At 38.2% G+C, this 21845-nt stretch overlaps 2 protein-coding genes across 3 annotated transcripts; both read left to right on the top strand.

Moving 5' to 3' along the window:
- Positions 1-724: 724 nt before the first annotated feature.
- Positions 725-6803, top strand: sri (sorcin). Its single transcript, XM_014030326.1, has 8 exons — positions 725-1013; positions 3213-3257; positions 3405-3474; positions 3687-3730; positions 5407-5554; positions 5680-5793; positions 6016-6074; positions 6470-6803. Exons 1-8 carry the CDS (start codon positions 966-968, stop codon positions 6494-6496), a joined length of 555 nt encoding a protein of 184 aa, XP_013885780.1. The 5' UTR covers positions 725-965; the 3' UTR covers positions 6497-6803.
- Positions 6804-8513: 1710 nt separating this feature from the next.
- LOC106533869 (protein NLRC3) lies at positions 8514-21458 on the top strand. 2 transcript variants are annotated; one of them, XM_014030323.1, is made up of 16 exons: positions 8514-9790; positions 9973-10062; positions 10172-10261; positions 10346-10435; positions 10520-10609; positions 10701-10805; positions 13931-13985; positions 14551-14761; positions 15923-16022; positions 17146-17182; positions 17280-17496; positions 17628-19422; positions 19517-19690; positions 19877-20050; positions 20231-20277; positions 20618-21458. In XM_014030323.1, exons 1-16 carry the CDS (start codon positions 9702-9704, stop codon positions 21145-21147), a joined length of 3894 nt encoding a protein of 1297 aa, XP_013885777.1. In that variant the 5' UTR covers positions 8514-9701; the 3' UTR covers positions 21148-21458. The 2 variants fall into 2 exon arrangements, with proteins under 2 accessions (XP_013885777.1, XP_013885778.1); XM_014030324.1 differs by lacking the exon at positions 9973-10062.
- Positions 21459-21845: the final 387 nt, after the last annotated feature.

Genomic DNA, 21845 nt, shown 5'->3' with positions numbered 1-21845 from the left:
AGCATTTCATAAGCTGTAATTTCTTTACAAGTTAAACTGGATAAAGAATATATTGTTTTAAGTTTTTTGTTGAAATTCTCTGTATAATAGCTGCAGGTATCATTGAAAGTAGTTGTGTTTTATTTATTTGCTGTAGGTCAGGGTGTGTAGCCTGTGTCACATTATGTTCAATATATTGAAAAGACTCAAAGTCCAGTCCCTGATGCTCAACAGTTATTTGTTTCGACAGTGCACATTTATCATCGGTCTTGGTTGAATTGGTAGGTGTTGGTCCAGTTATGATCACAAGTTGGGTAATAGTTGTGTTATCTATTGCGTAATAACTTGTTGAGGTTGTAAGGTCAAAAGAATGTGTCATGCATGTGTTGAAATCTTAACGATGACCTGGATACATGTGTTTTTAAGCAGAGGCAAAGTTTTAGTAAAAAAAAAAAACAACTTAATTTATTCCATATCTACATATGGAATAAATAAGTTTAAGTTTATTCCATAGTAGTGATATGGAATTTTGGTTTGTTAATTGCTTTTAATGTTGTTGTTGTTGTTGTTGTTGTTGTTGTTGTTGTTGTTGTTTTTCATTTTTAACCACAGTGTTTTAAATATTATATTAGTAAAATTACGTAATACTACTTGGGCGTATCAATGAGTTTTTTTTTTCATAATTTTCACGCCCGCGATTGAAACCACGTGACTTCAGCTGTCCAATCAGAATGCACGGAGGGTGGCTCGTTCAAAGGAAAGGATATTAGATAACAGTCCAGATGCTTTGCATCTACTCGCTTCTTATTTTCTGATTTGTTCATGTTTTGATTCTTCTTGGACTTTCAAGCTAACCCGCTCGTTTTTTTTTAACACTTTCAAGTTTTATTTTATTTATCGTCAGTGTTTTTAAGAAGACACACCCCTCTCAGACGAAGGGCGCAAAGTTAATTCGTTGTTTTGCTAGTTTTCTGTACTGTAAAAAAATGGCCTATCCCGGATACGGTGCCCCGCCTGGTGGAGTCCCAGGAATGGTAAGAATCACGAATACTATCACTGAATAAGAGTAAAATCAGTATCAGACCCTCGTTCTGGTCCGAGGTGGACACTATGTCCAGCTAACCCGGAAGTCACTGTGTTTATAAAGAATACTGATTGTGTTTGGGTGCACATATAACTGTCTGCAGTCTGTTAACTAATTAATTTCACAGTAAAAACAGCAAACCAGAGGTCGAATTTGTATTGTATTTTGCAAATTTAAACTTATGAACACACGTATGCATTAACATAAAATAATTTAATGAAGTATTTGGTTAGGTTAGAGCAAACTTCCATATATTATGTTGGATTATAACATAACAGCAAAACGTAAGATTTAAGTCATTACTCTTTGTTGGAGAAGCAAATTCCTTATTTAAAAATCTAATATCTTTCCTACTTTAACAAATACATTCAAATGAGAACCACTTTGCTCAGCAGGTCATTTCATTGTGAGTTTACTATTTGAAGCAGTTTTTTTCGTTTTTAAATGAACTTTAAACTCTTTTTGACTGATAAATCTGAGTGTTTTTATTGCAGACACAGTCTAAAGTATTACTGTGAGGTTTGTGTGTACGTTTGAGTTAATTAGTGACGATACATTGGAGGGTGAGGGGGCAGGGTGGGGTCTTCATTTTGAAGGTACTTACAGAAAATGTTTAGGGTATTTCTGCAGTCATCATGATTATTGAATGTAACTTGTGCTTTTTACATAAAAAAGAAAAAAATTGTGTAGGTCTTCTGGACGGGTTCTTTAATGAAATGTTTCGTCTCTTCTCCAAGAGACTTCTTCAGTCTGAGAGTTTCAGGCAAAATTCAGGCTTTTGTGATGTGACTGATGATACTCACATCACATGGCTATCGTTGACACCTAATTAACACCTATTGTTAACAGGGGGTGGAGTGATACTGGCAATGGCTGCACTGTAGGAGGGGGACAACTGAAAACGGAGGCCTGCACTTTAATGATGGACGGTCTTTCTTCACAAAAATGGCTTCTTTTACTCCTCTCTCAAACCAACGTTCCTCTCTATCAAGAATGAGAACATCCTCATCTCTGAAAGAGTGACCGCTGGCCTGTAAATGAGTGAAAACTGCAGAGTTCTGGCCATTAGATGTAGCTCGTCTGTGTTGGGACATTCTTTTGAACAGTGGCTGCTTTGTTTCCCCGATGTATAACTGGTCGCAGTCCTCCTGGCACTTAACAGCATATACAACGTTGCTCTGTTTGTGCCGGGGCACTGGATCTTTGGGGTGAACCAGCCTTTGCCGTAATGTGTTTTGGGGTTTGAAAAACACATTACGGCAAAGGCTGGTTCACCCCAAAGATCCAGTGCCCCGGCACAAACAGAGCAATGTTGTATATGCTGTTAAGTGCCAGGAGGACTGCGACCAGTTATACATCGGGGAAACAAAGCAGCCACTGTTCAAAAGAATGTCCCAACACAGACGAGCTACATCTAATGGCCAGAACTCTGCAGTTTTCACTCATTTACAGGCCAGCGGTCACTCTTTCAGAGATGAGGATGTTCTCATTCTTGATAGAGAGGAACGTTGGTTTGAGAGAGGAGTAAAAGAAGCCATTTTTGTGAAGAAAGACCATCCATCATTAAACAGAGGTGGAGGCCTCCGCTTTCAGTTGTCCCCCTTCTACAGTGTGGCTATTGCCAGTATCACTCCACCCCTGTTAACAATAGGTGTTAATTAGGTGTCAATGATAGCCATGTGATGTGAGTATCAGTCACATGGAGGCAGTGTTTAAAAGCCTGAATTTTGCCTGAAACTCAGACTGAAGAAGTCTCTTGGAGGAGAGACGAAACATTTCATTAGAGAAGAACCCGTCCAGAGGACCTATACAATTTTTTTCTTTTTGATTTTTTACCTGGATTACTGAGACGCATCAGGACACTTTTTACATAAATATTTTATTTAAATTCTCTCTGTAGACATGATGAAGGTGTTAACTTGGCCATCAGTCTAAATTGATTTTTGTATTTAGGAAAAGAGGTTCTGACTTTAGAGCAAATTAACCTGCCTGTACCAATGGCAGCTGTTCTTAAATGTGCTGAAAAAATTAAACTGATTTGTGTTTAAATTAATTTATGTTGTTTTTTTATTCTAGTTCCAAATGGTTAAGAAACATAAATTATACAAGAACGTCTATTAAACCTTATTTAACTTTTTCTGACTCTCAGCATCAAGATCCTCTTTATGGATACTTTTCAGCAGTTGCTGGACAGGTAAGACACATAAAACAAAATATGGAAACAATTATTACTTCCCCTGATACACAACGCAGTGCAGTGTTGACGTTTCTGTAAAACTTTCTACAATACCTGGAAGTTGTTTGACTCATTGTGTTTTATTTTTTTTTATGAAACTGTCAGGATGGACAGATCTCTGAAGATGAGCTGCAGCGCTGCCTCACACAGTGTGGCATGTCTGGCTCATACCAGCGTAAGAGTAATTCTATGTATAGGTGCTTAAATAAATAGGCAATTATGTAAAAAGAGATTTGCAGTTTTGTTTAATTTTAAGTGGGTAACTTTAGCAATCACGAGTTATTGTAATCAAACAACTGAGTTTTATTTTTACTTAATTTAAATTTTTTGTAAACTCGCCTGTTCCAGTGTAGACATGGTCTTGATTGTGTATGCTTTCTTCCACAGCCTTCAGCATGGATACATGCAGATTGATGATTAACATGCTGGATGTATCCTTTAGACTTCTTTCATGTACAGCAGGGAGAACAAGTATTTGATACACTGTTGATTTTTCAGGTTTTCCCATTTGCAACGCTTGTAGATGACTAATTTTTATCACAGGTACTCTTCAACTGTGAGTGATGGAATCTAAAACAAAAATCCAGAAAAATACAATGTATGATTTTTAAATAATTAAATTTCCATTTTATTGTGTGAAATAAGTATTTGATACACCAGAAAAATGAAACTTAATATTTGGTACAGAAACCTTTGTTTGCAATTACAGAGATCAGACGTTTCCTGTAGTTCTTGACCAGGTTTGCACACACTGCAGCAGGGATTTTGGCCCACTCCTCCATACAGATCTCCTCCAGAGCCTTCAGGTTTCGGGGCTGTCGCTGGGCCACACGGACTTTAAGCTCCCTCCAATGATTTTCTATTGGATTCAGGTCTGGAGACTGGCTAGGCCAGTCCAGGACCTTAAGATGTTTCCTACGGAGCCACTCTTTAGTTGCCCTGGCTGTGTGTTTTGGGTCGTCATCATGCTGGAAGACCCAGCCACGACCCATCTTCAGTGCTCTTACTGAGGGAAGGAGGTTGTTGGCCAAAATCTCACGATACATGGCCCCATCCATCCTTCCCACAATATGGTGCAGTCGTCCTGTCCCCTTTGCAGAAAAGCATCCCCAAAGAATGATGTTTCCACCGCCATGCTTCACGGTTGGGATGGTGTTCTTGGGGTTGTACTCATCATTCTTCTTCCTCCAAACATGACGAGTGGAGTTTAAACCAAAAAGTTMTATTTTTGTCTCATCAGACCACATGACTTTCTCCCATTCCTCCTCTGGATCATCCAGATGGTCATTTGCAAACATCAGACGGGCTTTGACATGCGTTGGCTTGAGGAAGGGCACCTTGCGTGCACTGCAGGATTATAATCCTTGACGGCGTAGAGTGTTACTGATTGTTTTCTTTGAGACTGTGGTCCCAGCTCTATTCAGGTCATTGACCAGGTCCTGCCGTGTAGTTCTGGGCTCATTCCTCACCTTCCTCAAGATCAATGATGCTCCACGAGGTGAGATCTTGCATGGCGCCCCAGACCGAGGGAGATTTTCCGTTATTTTGTATTTCTTCCATTTTCTAATAATTGCACCAACTGTTGTTGCCTTCTCACCAAGCTGCTTGCCTATTGTGCTGTAGCCCATCCCAGCCTTGTGCAGGTCTACAATTTTATCCCTGATGTCCTTACACAGCTCTCTGGTCTTGGGCATTGTGGAGATGCTGGAGTCTGATTGATTGAGTGTGGACAGGTGTCTTTTATACAGGTAACGAGTTCAAACAGGTGCAGTTAATACAGGTAATGAGTGGAGAACAGGAGGGCTTCTTAAAGAAGAACTAACATGTCTGTGAGAGCCAAAATTCTTACTGGTTGATAGATGATCAAATACTTATTTCACACAATAAAATGGAAATTAATTATTTAAAAATTGTACATTGTTGAAGAGTACCTATGCTAAAAATTACAGTCATCTACAAGCTTTGCAAGTGGGAAAACCTGAAAAAGCAACAGTGTATCAAATACTTGTTCTCCCCACTGTAGTTGGAGAAGCTTACTTTGTTTAAAAAAATAAAATAAAATACTAAAAAGTGAGTAAGAGGTCCTTGACAGAAAGTGTTCTCTCAGCGGGACATGTCTGGCAGCTTGGGTTTTAATGAGTTCAAGGATCTGTGTCAGGCTCTGAACGGCTGGAAGGCAACCTTTGCAGCCTTTGATCGTGACCACAGTGGGGCAGTAGAGGGCCACGAACTGCAGCAGGCCATTGGATCAATGGGTAAGAAAATAAAGAATTAGAAATGTGCCACATATCTACAAGCTTGTTTAAAATATTTGCCTTTTCCATCAGATAAAAGTTACCATTGTTGGATGATTCTCTCATTTTTGTGCACGTTCATGCAGGTTACAATTTGAGCCCTCAGACTATGAATTGCATCCTAAAGCGCTACAGCAACCAGGGCAGAATTCCTTTTGATGCTTTTGTGAGCTGTTGTGTGAGACTCCGCGCTCTGACTGGTGAGTGGGCGAAGAGTTGCATGACAACACAGTGAGAACCGTTAACTCTAATGAGTCACGGTTTGATAAACTTATTCTGTCTGGGCTTGTAGGTTTGTTTCGCAAGCTTGTTTAGGAACTTTATTGGACTGTTGTTTGGATAATTTCAACATAGATCCAAAAAAACATCTAAAATATATTTATCGTCAAAAAACTCATCAATTTTTTTTGTTTGTTATATAGACCAGTTCCGCAGAAGGGATACGGCCCAAAGAGGAAATGCCTCATTTCAGTATGATGATGTAAGTTTTTATAATAAAGATGATGTTTTTCTTTTTAATTTCCTAAGACTTATTTGTTTCCAAATTTTAGTAAAATGTTTTGGTTAAATTTTCCGAGTTGAAACTTGCATCTACAGTTAACTGACCGTTTTTTTAAATTAAGTAACACCTTTTTCTAGTCTTACATTGCCTCAGAGGTAAAGTTGACATCAATTTGGGCAAACTAAAATTCACTGAAACAACACTGCCATCTAGTGGTGCTGACTTTGCTTACAGCAGAATTTGCACATCATTGCCATGTTATTGATGTTTTGCTTTCCTTGTCCCAAAATGTGAGAACCGAACACCCAAGGTTAGACTGATGCCAGATAATTGAAAGTTGCAAATTAATCTTGAACAAATTTCTGTTTCTTCAGTTTATACAGGTCACCATGAGTATTTGAAAAGGACAAGTGGACCAGTGAGGACCTGTGGACATCATAACGTTTTCACAATAACAGCATTTACATATTATTTACTTGTAATCATTTTTGTACAAACTAGGTCCAAATGTAACATTCCATTTCACTTGAACCACTTTCTTATTTTTACTCTAACAAACTAAAAAGCATATATTAACACTTAGTTAGCCCACTAACATTTAAGTAATAATATCAGTCAGATTTGTAGCTTTTGACCAGTAATCTTGTCACTCTTTAACATGTCAATGTCATCTTATATAAAAGTAATAAATATGCTGAATATTTTGCATTTTCTTTTTTTTTTAATCTTTGCCATTTTTCACTTTAACTGGGATTTAATGTGTCAAAAAGGAAGCAAATCTGATGTCCCATTTAATAGAACGTGAACTGACAGTGGCCCCTCTGGTAATATGACCACATGAACCTGGGGAGACTGCAAACTTCTAAATTTCTGTCCAGAAATGAGCAGTTTAACAGCTAAAATACCTTGCAGGAACCTCAGTCTCCCAAGCAGAATCAGAGCCACCCTCATGAAAGTGGAACAGCTCTACATGTTGAAAGTTGCTTCGTTAAAAGCTTTGAAAAATTGTGCAGAAATGTTTAAAAAATGTTATGCATGGCAATACAGAATTTGATGAGAAATAATTTGATTACATTGATTATAATTCTTCTACCATTAATCTATCCAACTGAAATTTTATTTTTCCTAAAGCTTGTTAATATTTTATCATATTGGATGCATAATAACATATTTTCATTGTTCTTCAGGAAGCCTAATATGAGCCGAGGATTCAGACAGTTTTAAGGGAATGTAGAATATTTTATCTATCTTTAGCTACACTAATGAGAAATAAAATGAGTGTACTGTATTTGTTTTGCTAATCATTACATGCTCAGCTTCAAACTGAACAAGGCCATTAACTTGTTTTATTTAATGGGATTGAAAACAAGAGCACAATTTAGACATCAGTTATATAGATTTCCCTCATACATTTACAATTTCATTATAAACTGAAACACTGGAAATTCCACGTACAGTATGTCATTCTGAATAACCAATAATTGCTGAGCGTTTTTAATGACATTTACTTCTGATACTAGAGCAGGTTTTTGTATTTTAAAAACTGCCCTTTGGTGAAGAAACACCATTTGAATAATTGCACTGCAGGAATCAAATCCAGTCATTTAACTCCAAACCTGAAAGACCTGTCAGACAGGTTATTACGGTTGAAAAGGAAGCTGAAAGCTTTTTGTTTTACTTTTCACTGGATCACAAACCTCATGGACCCAGACAAGGTAGGAAACACAAGTGCAACATGGCCTTTATGTATTATTTTAATAGCTATTTTTATTATTTAATGAAAATCTTCATACTGTAAATGAAAAGTATAAAACACTGAGTTTTCATGACGCATTGGCATGTTAGTTTTTATGTAATAGATTTATTTTCATGTGAATAACGAATGAGTTTAAGAAGATGATAAAAACACTTGTAATAAATTAGTAAAATGTAAAAGGAATAGGTGTTTTCAAAAGCATAAATGTTACACCATGGCACTCTGTCGTTTATCAGTTTGGTAATTGTTTAATTTAAAACCTTTGTGTGCTTGAAGTCACATTACCAGGAAGAAGGAAATTTTGTCTAATTTTAGACTTCAAATGTTTATGATTGATGATGGCGTACTTTGAAGCATTCATGGAGGCAAGAATGAGAAACATGAACACAGTGGAACTCAAAAACCTGGAATGAGAACTTGTTTTCGTTGACCATGGGGGCAGAGAAAACAAAACACATCTGCCTTGTTCTTTGTTATATATGAAACTGAAATTCTTAGGATAAAACAAAATTTTGTGCATTTTATGATGACTTTATACATTAAAACTGAATATGGAAAATTAATTTTGAATAGTAGTTTTTAATGTCATAAATAAAAAGCATGTTTAATAACTCATACACGCCTTTATAGATAAGTTGTATTATAAAACTAAAGGCATAACCTACTGCATTTAGATGCAATAATTTAAATTTTCTTATTTTCTTTTGTATTGATTTTCTTTTGTATTGATTTTTTTGTCTAAGTTTAATCAGTATGAAATTTGTACAGATTTAGAGAGTAACATGAAAGCCTCAAATGTCTAACTTTGTAAAACACAAATAATTTATAACATTTCAGAGTTCTGTTTTTAAATGGTAAAACATGATTGTCTATAGACTTATTTAGTGTTAAATGATTTAAACATGAGTATAAATAAGACTTGCACTCCAAGGGCTGGTTTCGCATTCCGGGCTTGAATAAAACCAGGACTACACTAATCTGGTCTAACTTAATCCACACTAATCCAACTGCTTTCTGAGACGTTTAACTTCAGATTAACTAGTTCCAGACTACAGAGTCTCTGACTAAGGTAATCAAGGATTAGACAGATCATGGTGGAACGTGAATTAGATTAACAATCTGCACATGGTGCAATGGTGAAGTTGCTCTTTAACTATTTGCAAAATGATAAATGTAGTCAAACAAAATCAAACTGATAACTTGTGGATCACTCAGCTGTTTCCAGCTTTGTCTTCATAAAAAGTGCTGCACAGCAAAGCTGTTTCTATAAGCATGTCCAGTTTTATCCATGGCTGAAACAAACTATTTTAGCTGCAGTGTTTTTGTACATACAAAAACGGTCACAGAAATCTGTATCATCAAATTTAGTCAGCGGGTTGCTTCTGTCTCAGAGAAATCTTCTTTCTGGTCTTTGTGGTGGTCTTCCAGCATCATTGATGTAGTATAGTCAAGATAATCCATTTTTCACATCCACAGTGAAGCATACAGTCTTTAATCTGAAGTTAAACCTGCCTCTAGCCAGCTTTAATTTAAGTCTTCATTTAGACCTGGATTAGCTCTAGTCTTCCTCTAAGAAAGAAKAKKATTTAATTCAAGACTAGGACAAGTCTGGGACTACTGAAATCCATAACTAAGAAAACTATTTCAATAAATCCTGGTTTAAAATGTGATTTAATCTAGAACTAGGCTTAATCTCTGAACGGGAAACCGGCCCCAAGTGTTCTATGTTGATCCTAGAAACGCTCAGCATAAACAGCATGTGCAGGTGCAGAATTAGAAAGACTAACATTACTATGTGTGACTAGAGCTTGTTGCATGTTTTGAAATTTTATTATGAAGGGGATTCTACAATGAGTCGGGCTGAGAAGAAAGAAGAGGCTGGTCTGTCCTCGAATGACAGACCATCTGAAGATCATGACAACCAAGAAAGACACAAAAGGTGAGATGATCCACGACAATCATTTCATACACACAATTAACCTCAATAATATGGAAGAAAAGTTGCATTTTAAAACACTTGTAACATTTGTCAGACTTCTAAGAATCTGTGTGGTAATTTAGAGCACACGCTGACACCTTCACTCTCACTGAGCACCATAATACTCGTCTCTTTTGTTTCAGGACTGAGCTGAGAAAAACAAAATCTGCTTTATCAAACTGTATATCTGTGAAAATTTGCAGTTTCATGGATTACACTGTTTGTTCCAAACTGTGAGATTTATACAAAATCAGATTGTGTTAGTGTTTTATAGTCACAGCTCTTTGGCCTTCTCTTGATACATGATTAGCCAGTGCTTCTTTTTGACATCATTTCCACCAGGTCTGAACAGAAAAACATAAACTCTCCAACACCAAGCATTGTGTCCTTAAAGAGCAACCAATCCATGGGTCACCCTCTTGGATTTAAAGAGTAAGACTCAATGAACTGTACCTTACTGTTTTGTGATCAACTCTGCCTACCTGCTGACATTAGTTAATTTTTCCTTTCCACCAGGTCTGAACAGAAAGATGGAAACTCTCCAACACCAAGCGTTGTGTCCTTGAAGAGCAACCAATCCATGGGTCACCCTCTTGGATTTAAAGAGTAAGACTCTATGAACTGTAACTTACTGTTTTGTGATCAACTCTGCCCACCTGCTGACATTAATTAATTTTTCTTTTCCACCAGGTCTGAACAGAAAGATGGAAACTCTCCAACGCCAAGCGTTGTGTCCTTAAAGAGCAACCAATCCATGGGTCACCCTCTTGGATTTAAAGAGTAAGATTCATATCGATTTATTGTGCCTCACTGTTTTGTGATCACGACTCTGCCTACATGTTGACAATATTTAATTCTTCTTTTCAACCAGGTCCGAAAAGAAAGACAGAAACTCTCCAACACCAAGTGTTGTGTCCTTGAAGAGCAACCAATCCATGGGTCACCCTCTTGGATTTGAAAATGGTTCGTTTTCAAGGTAAGTCTCTGCCTCAATTGCAAAAAGTCTTCATACATAATTCATTGTCATTAGTAGATGTCTATACTTTTTTGGGTTAGTAACACATTACTGTAATACTTTTTATTTTGCTTCATCCTAAATCCCTCATTTATGCCAGAGAAAAAAAGTTGAAAATTCTACGTCAACATGATCTTGATTAAAAAAAATATATTTTCTTTTATCTATACAAGCGGTGCGAGAATTTGGTTTGCATTGCCTGTAGTCAGACCCCTTCAGAGTGGGAGATGGACTCTGCCAGGGCTGCCCATTGTCCCTGATTCTGTTCATAACTTACATGGACAGAATTCCTCTGTGTAGCCAGGGCTCGGAGGGAGTCCGGTTCGGTGGCCCCAGGATTTCATCTCTGTTGTTTGCAGATGATGTGGTTCTTTAGGCGTCATTGTGTGAAGATCTTCAGCTCTCACTAGAGCGGTTCGCAGCTGAGTGTGAAGTGAGTGGGATGAGGATCAGCACCTCCAAATCTGAGTCCATGGTCCGCAGTTGGAAAAGTGTGGTTGCTCTATCCGGGTTGGGGATGAAGTTCTGCCTCAAGTGGAGGAGTTCAAGTATCTTGGAGTCTTGTTCACGAGTGAGGGAAGAATGGAGTGTGAGATTGATAGACGGATTGGTGCAGCTTCTGCAGTTTTGCAGACTCTGTACAAGTCCTTTGTGGTGAAGAGGGAACTGAGCTGTAAGACAAAGCTCTCTGTTTACCGATCAGTCTATGTTCCTACCCTCACCTACGGTCATGAACTTTGGGTAGTGAACAAAAGAACAAGATCGCAGATACAAGCTGTAGATATGAGTTTTCTCCGTAGGGTAGCTGGACTCTCCCTTAGAGATGTAAGAAGTTCAGTTATCTGGGAGCTGCTCCTCCACATCGAGAGGAGCCAGTTGAGGTTGTTTGGGCATCTAGTAAGAATGCCTCCTGGATGCCTCCCTAGGGAGGTGCTTCAGGCATGTTCAACTGGGAGGAGACCCAGAGGAAGACCCAGGACATGCTAGAGAGACTATGGCCCTTTCCCAATCGGTGGCTATACACTTGCCCTAGTCCCTACTCACTCAGTTTGCGCATTCCCGCGGAGGGTTGGCCATACTGTAAGCCCCATCTGAAACCAGTTAGGTACGAGGGCAAGTGGCTTATTAAGCCCTCCACACCGAGTCTGCTCCGATGCAGACTTGATCAGCAGGTGTAGCACCAAATAGTGGTCGACATGGAGCACAGGACAAATAATATAAGTTCCACATTTGTTTTGTACACATATTTACTAAGTAAACAACTCACCAACAAATATAATTTCACATAACTCATGTTTAATTCAATTAAAACTTTATTAAAGACACAGAACCCTGGTCCATATTTAAAAAAGAAGAAAAGAAAAAAGAAAGTAACAGTAAAAAAATGATTTTAAAAATATTAAAAGTGCATTTGTTTTGACAAGTTATCACACTGTGTTTGTTACAAATACAGTCATATCTGAAAACTCTCTAAAATGTGGGCCTAATAAAATATTTTCTTTGGCCTTATTAAAAAAAAACGTTTGTTCTCCTGCATTCAATTGCTTCCAGAGCTTGGACTGTTACCATGGTGACGACAGCTTCCTGTTCCTGTAGTGTGAGGAGAGCTCATCTCAAAAGAGGAGGGTGTATACAGCGCCATCAAGGGGACTCAGTTCAGCTGTGAGGGTGCTTCTCAGCGAGTGTAGTTTGTAGGGAGTAGGGCGAGTGTGTAGCCACTGATTGGGAAAGGGCCTCAATCTCTCGGCTGGCCTGGAAACTCCTTGGAGTCCTCCCAGAAGAGCTGGAAGAGGTGGCTGGGGAAAGAGAGGTCTGGGTTTTCCTGCTCAAGCTGCTGCTCCTGTGACGCGACTTCAGATAAAGTGAAAGATGATGGATGGATGGATGGATGGATGGATTGATGGATGGATATTTTCCACACAATAAAGGGGGACCGGAGCATCACTCTCTTTAGACTCCCTGGTAAGGTCTATTCAGGGGTACTGGAGAAGAGAGTCTGATCCATCGTCAAACCTCAGACTCATGAGGAACAATGCGGATTCCATCCTGGCCATGGAACACTGGATCAGCTCTTTACCTTCACTAGGGTCCTCGAGAGGTCATAGGAGTTTACCCATCCAGTCTACATGTGTTTTGTAGACTTGGAGAAGGCATTCAACCTTTTTCTTTGAGGTACACCATGGGTGGTGATCATCGAGTATGAGATTGTGGGTCCATTGTTACGGGCCATTCAATCCCAATACAAGTGGTGGAAGAGTTTGGTTCGCATTGCCGGTAGTAAGTTGGACCTCTTCAGAGTGGGAGTTGGACTCCACCAGGGCTGCCCTTTGTCACCTTTTCTGTTCACAGTTTTTATGAACAGGATTTTTCGGTGCAGCCAGTGCAGTGGCCTCCGGATTCCATCACTGCTCTTTGCAGATGATGTGGTTCTGTTGGCGTCATCGTGCCGTGATCTTCAGCTCTCACTGGAGCGGTTCACAGCTGAGTGTGAAGAGTTGGGATGAGGATCAGCACCTCCAAATCTGAGGTCATGGTCTCTGTCTCAAATGGAGGAGTTCATGAGTGAGGAAGAATGGAGAATGCGATTGACAAATGGATCAGTGATGCATCTAACTTTACATTTTGAGGACTTTGTACTGGTTTGTTGTGATGAAGAGGGAGCTGAGCTGTAAGACAAAGCTCTCTGTTTACTGATTAGTCTATGATCCTACCCTCGCCTATGGCTACAAACTTTGGGTACTGACCGAAAGAACAAGATTGCGGATATAGGTGGTTGGAATGAATTTTCTCTGCAAGGAGAAGGATGCCTCCTGGACGCCTCCCTTGGGAGGTGTTTCAGGCATGTCTGACTGGGAGGAGACCCCAAGGAAGACCCAGAGCTCGCTGAAGAGACTATGTCTCTTATCTGGCCCGGAAACACCTTGGAGTCGTCCCAGAAGAGCTGGAAGAGGTGGCTTGGGAAAGAGCGGTCTGGGCCTCCCTGCTAAAGCCGCTGCCCACACAACACGACTGTGGAACAAACGGTTAATGATAGATGGATGATGGATGCTACACATTCATAGTCAATAATATTGCCTTCTCCACAGAGTTCACCAAGATCTATCCATCAGTAATCAAACAGACCTGGACTCAATATTTGTGGTGAGTACCAGTACAGGTGAACTAATATAGCCTCTTAAAAATATATATTTTTTGCCTTCTGGCTGCTTTATGTGATCTTTAGCAAACCAGTTTGATCATATTAATATTTTCTCATTGCAGCCCTGTTATGCACACACAATCCGGTAGTCTAACAAGGAAATAAAAATCTTTTGAGAAGACATGTTTGTCAGATTGCTAAATAAGAACAGTCATAACTTTTTTGATATAGTTGGTTTAGATAAACAATACAGCTTGGTATTTATACACACCTTGTAACTATTGGTATATAACCATTAAGTAGATGCATAACCTAGTACTTACAGGGTATGCACCTGGTACTTAATTGGTTCTTCCTGGGTACATACCTAGTATTTATAAGACATGTAAAGGGTAGCAAATCACTTCATAATACAATGTAATCTCTGTGAGTATCCTGTAATTTCACCTGGTAAGTGAGTTTGTCTGGGTTAAGTACCAGGTACATACCAGGTAATTTATGTATTGCTACTATGATTTTTCTGCTTTTTACATCTGAAATTTAAAGTACATCATTTATTTACCTCAGATTCTTGAAAAGGACACAATTACATTTGTGAAGAGTGAGTTGAGGAAACTCCAAAGGCTGTTCGGCGCTGATTCTCCAAAAAATGTTAAAAGTCAACATGACAGCGAAGAGTTTTTTTGTGAATCACAAGCAAAGGAGGCACTTCTAAATATCATTGTGTGGTTTTTGAGACTAATGGATGAAGGAGAAGTTGCAGACACCCTTCTGAAAAGTAAGAGAATCCTAATATATTTTTTCATAATGTTTTTTGTTGTTTTTCCATTGCAAATATAGTGCAGAAATACCGTAGAGACCTAAGTGAGATTAAATTATGAGTGAGTTCTATATTTCACAAGCAAATCTAGCAGAATAGGGAACAACTTGCTCTTTGCAAATTTTTATATATACAGTACATAGTTATTTAGGGAGAAGGATAAGCATGCCTGTCCAAATGCCCAACAGGGATTTAAGATGGGTGCTTTGAAGGACAGCATTTAGTTATTACTGACCACTTTCCTGTGCAGAATTGATAGAATTCATTTAAATCGGTTGGTTGCACAGACCTGATTCATAGTTTACAACTATTTCAGTAGGGTTCACATCATGGCTTTAAGGTCATTCCAGAAGCTTAATTCTAACTGGCTTTCTCGAATCAACAAACAGTTTTGATGTGGATTGAAGATGAAAAAAATAACAATAAAAGCAGCACATTATTATAGCAGTCATGGCCATGATGAGTGTCTGTAAAACATCTGACTGCAGCTGTATTTATATTGAGACGAGGTTGAAATTAATGGCATTTTGAGATCTATTTATACAATTACAAGTCCCAAAACAAACAATAAAATAGAGACAGATATAGAGATCTACAGCGACAGGAAGACTTGAAAACCCCACTAAACTAAACTAAAACATTTTAGAAGATAAAAAGCAGATTAGGATCAGATGTGAAGAGAGCAGAAACAGAAACCAATGAAGGCAAATCAGAGAATAGAATAAAGCAAAAACACAAAAATACAGAACATGAAACTAAAGTAACAAACAAGATCAATAACTCCATAAACTACAGAGTTTAAATCACTTTTACATTGTATTCATGAAACACCAAAAGTCTTGTTGAGAGTGTACAGTGACACTTCTTTTGGAATGTGCTCCAGCAGGATGCTTTGTTATTTACCTGCAGGTTTCTGATTTTTAAAAAGATAAACCTGAGAGATGTGACTGTTTTTTGTTTCACACTGTTGTCTTTGTTTTCAAGTAAGTAAGACAGTATGGTAGATAAGGCATTGGAAAATAAACCGGCCTCATTGTGATGAGTCAGAGCTGTGCAGACAGGGGTGACAACACTGAATTGTGAAGCCTGATTAATGCAGCATGTTGTGTTTGTGTAAAGGTGATTTTATTCCAAGTCAGTCAGAGGAGAATGACCAGGATCGCTTGACCTCAAATGACAAACCATGCGAGCAACAGGTTGACTGGAATAGATCTGGAAGGTAAAATGAATGTAATTCTAACTTCACAAGGTGAAACTCAGTGCTTTAAAAACATCATCTGACTCTAGGAAAGGAACAATGACTACATTATAGTGAGAAACATTCCTCAAGTTCAGCAGCATGTTTGCAGTAATGTTCACCAACAATCTATAAATAAATTGTGTTTGTTTAAGGATTCTGTTAAAGAGACAAAAATCTGCTCCCCCTATCTGCGGGTCACTTATGAGTGATAAATCTGTGGATTACCCTATTGGTTTTAAACGGTAATCTGGACTTTTAAACTAAATGATACTATTTTCTTAATGTACTGTTTGACTATCCTTGTTGTCAATCATTGGACCACAGTGTCATAGAGAAAAAAGAGATAAAAAGGAGAAATATTTACTTTGTTTCTAAGTTTTGAAAATATAGTCAAAATGTTGAGAAACAGAACAGTAATACTAAAGTTGAAATGATGAGAACTCTGATATTTTTAAATAAAAAGAGAATTAAAAACCAAACCTACGAAAGTCGAGAGTGGATGTTTTCCGCATATATTTTTTCTCACTGTTTCCCCATGATAACATATTTTATTTAACCTTTATTTAACCAGAAAGTCCCGTTGAGATTAAAAACCTCTTTTTCAAAAAAGACCTGGCCAAAACAGGCAGAAGCAGCAAATACAACAGAGTTTTCACATCTCAGTAATATTATGTTGTTTTCACAAAATAACGATGAACGTTTTCTCGAGATAACGAGTTAACTTCCCAGTGGTTTTCATAATGTGGAAAAAATATATATGTGGGTAAACATCTGCTCTCGGCTTCCGTACAAAACATTGGCCCAAAAACATTAATATTTTTTGCAATTTTTAAATTATATTTATAGTAATTGGCTACAAATATCTTTTAATCATAAATGCCTTGACAAACTGTGATTAATAAATGGGCCAACATTATAAATGCTGATTCAGTATTGTAGCTACATTATGGTAAATATTTACAGATGGTAACAAAATCACTTGTTCTTGTCTGTACATTACTGTTGTGTTTAAAATTAGAAAAAGTGTGTTTTAATACTTTTTAAAATGTAACTGTTCCATTATTTGAAATCAGTAAATTAGTTTACGTGTTTTTTTTTATAGAACTCCCCAAAAAGTAAACTTGAACTCAGTATTTAAGGTTAGTATCTGTAAAAATGCAAAGAGAAATGATGAAAAGATTTGAGGTTCTTTATTTCTAAATCTAAAATTGAATATTCAAATATGTTTCATTACAGATCCTTGAGGAGAAAATAATTTGTTTTGTAAAGAATGAGCTGAATAAGTTCCGTAAGCTTTTAAACCTGAAAAGAGTTTGTAACCAAGGTGAAGAACAGGTGTTTAACTATAAGGAGGAAGAACAAGAGATGATCAATAAAGAAGCTTTTCTGAATATAACCCTTCAGTTTTTGAGACGTATGAAACAGGAAGAACTGGCCTACTCTCTATTGAACAGTAAGTCATTTACTTCAAAACTTCATGAAGAATTTTTCTTGCATAGCTGAGCTTAAAAAACTTGCTTTTACTTTAAAAATAAGATCCTGAAGTTTCTTTACAATCTGACAGTTTCCTGTTTGTTTTTGTAGAAAACCGTGTGATCACGTGCCACTGTCAACTCAAATCTAATCTGAAGAAAAGATCTGCGTATGTGCTCGAAGGGATGGCTAAAGCAGACAGTCCAACCTTGCTGAATAAGATCTACACAGAACTCTACGTCGTTGAGGGAAACACAGCACACATCAACAGGAAACATGAAGTGAAACTGATCGAAAAAGTTTTCATGAAACCAGCCAGAGCAGAGACAAAAATCAGATGCGAAGACATCTTTAAGCCCTTCACTGGAAGAGAGAAACCAATCAGAACCGTGATGACAGAAGGCGTTGCTGGCATTGGGAAAACCGTTCTGACGCAGAAGTTTGCACTGGACTGGGCAGAAGGCAAAGCTAACCAGAACTTCCAGTTCATATTCCCAGTTTCTTTCAGAGAGCTGAACATGATAAAGCAGAAAGAAATTAGTTTGATTGAGCTTATTCATCTCTTCTTTTCTGAAATCAAAGAAGCAGGAATCTCCAGCTTTGAAGAGTTCCAGGTTTTGTTCATCTTTGATGGTTTGGATGAGTGTCGGTTTCCTCTGAACCTAAACAGTGAAAAGATCCTGACTGATGTAACAGAACCCACCTCACTGGATGTGCTGCTGACAAACCTGATCAGAGGGAGATTACTTCCCTCAGCTCGCATCTGGATAACAACCCGACCGGCAGCAGCCTATCAGATCCCTCCTGAACTTGTGGATCTGGTCACGGATGTGCGAGGGTTCAGTGATCTACAGAAGGAGGAGTACTTCACGAAGAGATTCACAGACGGAGAGCAAACCAGAGTGATCTTCTCCCACATCAAGAAGTCGCGAAGCCTTTACATCATGTGCCACATCCCGGTCTTCTGCTGGATCTCTGCCACAGTTCTTCAGGATGCTTTTAAATCCAGAGAGAAAAGAGAGCTGCCCACATCCCTGACTGAGATGTATGTCAACTTCCTGATGGTTCTGTCCAAAGTGAAGATGGTAAAGTATGATGAAAAAGCTGAGACAGATTCCATCTGGAGTCCAGAGACCAGGAAGATGATCCAGGCTTTGGGAAAACTCTCTTTTGAGCAGTTAATGAAAGGCAACCTGTTCTTTTATGAATCTGACCTGATGGATTGTGGCATCGACGTCAGAGCTGCCTCACTGTACTCTGGAGTTTTCACAGAGATCTTTCAGGAGGAGAGAGTTCTGTTCAACGAGAAGATGTTTTGCTTTGTTCACCTGAGCGTTCAAGAGTTTCTGGCTGCTCTTCACGTCCACCTGACATTCATCAACACAGGAGTAAATCTGCTGTCAGAGGAGGAATCGACTCCCCAGAAATCCAAAATGTCGACAGGGACGTTGGACCTCTTTTATCAGAGTGCTGTTGACAAAGCTTTACAGAGCCACGGACACCTGGACCTGCTCCTTCGCTTCCTTTTGGGGCTTTCGCTAAAAAACAACCAGGCGCTTCTAAAAGGGCTTTTGACAGAGAAAGAAACGGAAAACAGCTCCAGTCAGAACACGGTTCAGTACATCAAGAAGAAGATTAGCCAGAATGTGTGCATTTTGAAAACCAACAACTTATTTTACTGCTTGAGTGAGCTGAAGGACTGTTCTCTGATAGACGAGATCCAGCAAACACTGAAATCAGGCAGACTGCCAACAGATAAACTGCCTCCTGCTTTGTGGGCAGCTCTAGGCAATGTTTTACTGTCTTCAGAGGACAATTTGGATGTGTTCGAACTGAAGAATTACTATGAATCAGATGAAGCTGTAATGGGTCTGGTAATGATGGTCGTAAACTGCACTAAAGCTGTGTAAGTGAAAAGACTGCTCAGCAATAATAAAAATAAGAGCTACTTTATTTCTTTAACTCTGCCTTCATGTCTGTTTTTTTTCATGTTAATTTAGGTTGAGTTGCTGTAACCTGACAGAGATGTGCTGTAGTGACCTGGCCTGTGCTTTGAAAGCACAGTGCTTCGCTCTGAAGAAGTTGGACCTCAGTAACAACGACTTGAAGGATTCAGGGGTGAAGATGCTGTGTGATGGACTACACAGTCCAAACTGCACACTGGAAATGCTCAGGTCAAGATCTACCTTTAGCTTTTATTAATATAATTCAAGAAAAAAACTAAACTTTAAGAAACATATTTTCAGTTTGAGTGTGAGGGAATGCATGCAATTAGTTAGCATTGCTTTGCAGCAAGAATTTCCATTAATAAGTCATTTTTACTCAAGAATTTTATTTTGCATGTTTGTGTTTGTGAGCAGCCTGTCAGGCTGTTTAATCACTAAGGAAGGCTGTGCAGTGTTGGCATCTTCTCTGGGTCTCAACTGTGCTCACCTGAAAGAGTTAGATCTTAGCTACAACCATCCCGAAGAGTCTGGAGTGAAGCTCCTTTCTGCTGGACTGGAGGACCCAAACTGGGCTTTGCAGGCTCTCAGGTACAAACAGACAAAAATTGAGCTCTCTGAAGACAAAGCTCAAAAAATAATTAATTCTCCTAAAACAAACAAATTCTAGATTATACAGTGTCTTTGCTTTGAGATATTCATAAGTATAAACTATATTCGAAATACCCAGACTATTATGTATTAATTGATGATCTTATACATTTATTCCAGGATTGAGCCAGGTGGATCACAGTATTTAAAACCTGGTCTGAGGAAGTGTAAGTATGGCCATTTTATGTCAGGCACAACTATTTTAAGTTTTTAATCAAAAAATATTTGAGTAAAAATATATTTTTTATAAATGTTCAAGCATTCAAGAGCTAATAAATATGAAAAGTACATTTTTCAGAAAATAAAAAAATAACTTTGTTTTGATTTGTTTTTAAATCAATTTATGTTTATTTAATTTGGAATAAAACCTTAACAATAAAAGTGAACATGGTTAATGAATCATTAATTTCATTGTGCTCTGTACAATGACAATAAAGGCATCATCAAATCAAATCAAATCGAATACGTCAGGGAAGTTGTTCATATAAACTGCTGTCTGTCCTTCAGATGCCTGTGAACTCGTCCTGGACTCCAACACAGCACACAGAGACCTCGTACTGTCTGACAACAACAGAAAAGTGACCATCGCGACAGAAAATCCTCCATATCCTGATCATCCAGAGAGGTTTGTCACAATGAAACAGCTGCTGGGTAAAGATGGTCTAACTGGACGGTGTTACTGGGAGGTTGAGTGGAGAGGAAGTGTTTACATCGCAGTGACGTACAAAGGTATCAAAAGAAGAGGAGGAAGTAACGACAGCAGCCTCGGAGCGAACAATCAGTCCTGGTGTCTGCTGTGTTCTGAAGATGGCCACTCTGTTCTGCACAATAACAAAATGACACACCTCCAAGGAGCCCCTTCAAATAGAGTGGGGGTCTATCTGGACTGGCCTGGTGGCTCTCTGTCCTTCTTCAGGGTCTCCTCGGACAAAAAGACCCACCTTTACACCTTCACTTTGACATTCACAGAGCCTGTGTACCCTGCTTTCAGGGTGGAAACTGAGCCTTTAAATTCATTTGTTTTTGTTTTAGATTGAACTAAATGAGATTTCCAGATGGTTCTTAAAGCACTGTAAAACTGTGAGGAAACACTAAGATTGTACATTTTAAAATATGTAAATTACCTTTAATGTCCAGAGAACACCAAGAAGAGAAAGAAAAAGTGCCAAAAATATGAGAACTTGTAAAAGTTAAGATTTCAAACATCTACAGGTTGGATTAGGATTGTGTGGTTTCATATATGTTTTTTTTTGTACATACTGTGTTGTTCTGATAGGCATATGTCAAGTTTCCATAGAAATATCCACTTGAAATATCCAATAAAAATAAACATCCATAAAATTCTTAATACAAACGTCAAGATTTTTACTTAAGAAAAGAATCCTTAGCTGATAAACAGGTGCTGGTCATAAAATTAGAATATCATGAAAAAGTAGATTTATTTCAGTAATTCCATTTAAAAAGTGAAACTTGTATATTATATTCATACATTACATACAAACTCATATATTTCAAATGTTTATTTCGTTTAATTTTGATGATTACAAATGACAACAAATGAAAATCTCAAATTCAGCATATCAGAAAATTAGAATCTTGTGAAAAGGTTCAAAATGGATGGCACCTGGTACCACACTCTAATCAGCTAATTAACTCAAACCACCTGCAAAGGCCTTTAAATGGTCTTTCAGTCTAGTTCTATAGGCTACACAATCATGGGGAAGACTGCTGACTT

This window comes from Austrofundulus limnaeus, unplaced genomic scaffold (assembly GCF_001266775.1).
Source record: "Austrofundulus limnaeus strain Quisiro unplaced genomic scaffold, Austrofundulus_limnaeus-1.0 Scaffold1041, whole genome shotgun sequence".
In the NCBI taxonomy this organism is placed as follows: Eukaryota; Metazoa; Chordata; class Actinopteri; order Cyprinodontiformes; family Rivulidae; genus Austrofundulus; species Austrofundulus limnaeus.
The sequence above is the reverse complement of the archived record's forward strand: the minus strand, read 5'-3'. Positions and strand labels throughout refer to the sequence as shown.

Excerpts from the sequence above, each read along its gene's own strand:
- sri (XM_014030326.1), top strand. The coding sequence starts at position 966 with ATGGCCTATCCCGGATACGGTGCCCCGCCTGGTGGAGTCCCAGGAATG. Across the intron at positions 1,014-3,212 it reads CTGGTGGAGTCCCAGGAATG|CATCAAGATCCTCTTTATGG; the intron begins GTAAGAATCACG and ends TCTGACTCTCAG. Across the intron at positions 6,075-6,469 it reads CCTCATTTCAGTATGATGAT|TTTATACAGGTCACCATGAG; the intron begins GTAAGTTTTTAT and ends CTGTTTCTTCAG.
- LOC106533869 (XM_014030323.1), top strand. The coding sequence starts at position 9,702 with ATGAGTCGGGCTGAGAAGAAAGAAGAGGCTGGTCTGTCCTCGAATGAC. Across the intron at positions 10,610-10,700 it reads CACCCTCTTGGATTTAAAGA|GTCCGAAAAGAAAGACAGAA; the intron begins GTAAGATTCATA and ends CTTTTCAACCAG. Across the intron at positions 19,423-19,516 it reads GTAAACTGCACTAAAGCTGT|GTTGAGTTGCTGTAACCTGA; the intron begins GTAAGTGAAAAG and ends ATGTTAATTTAG.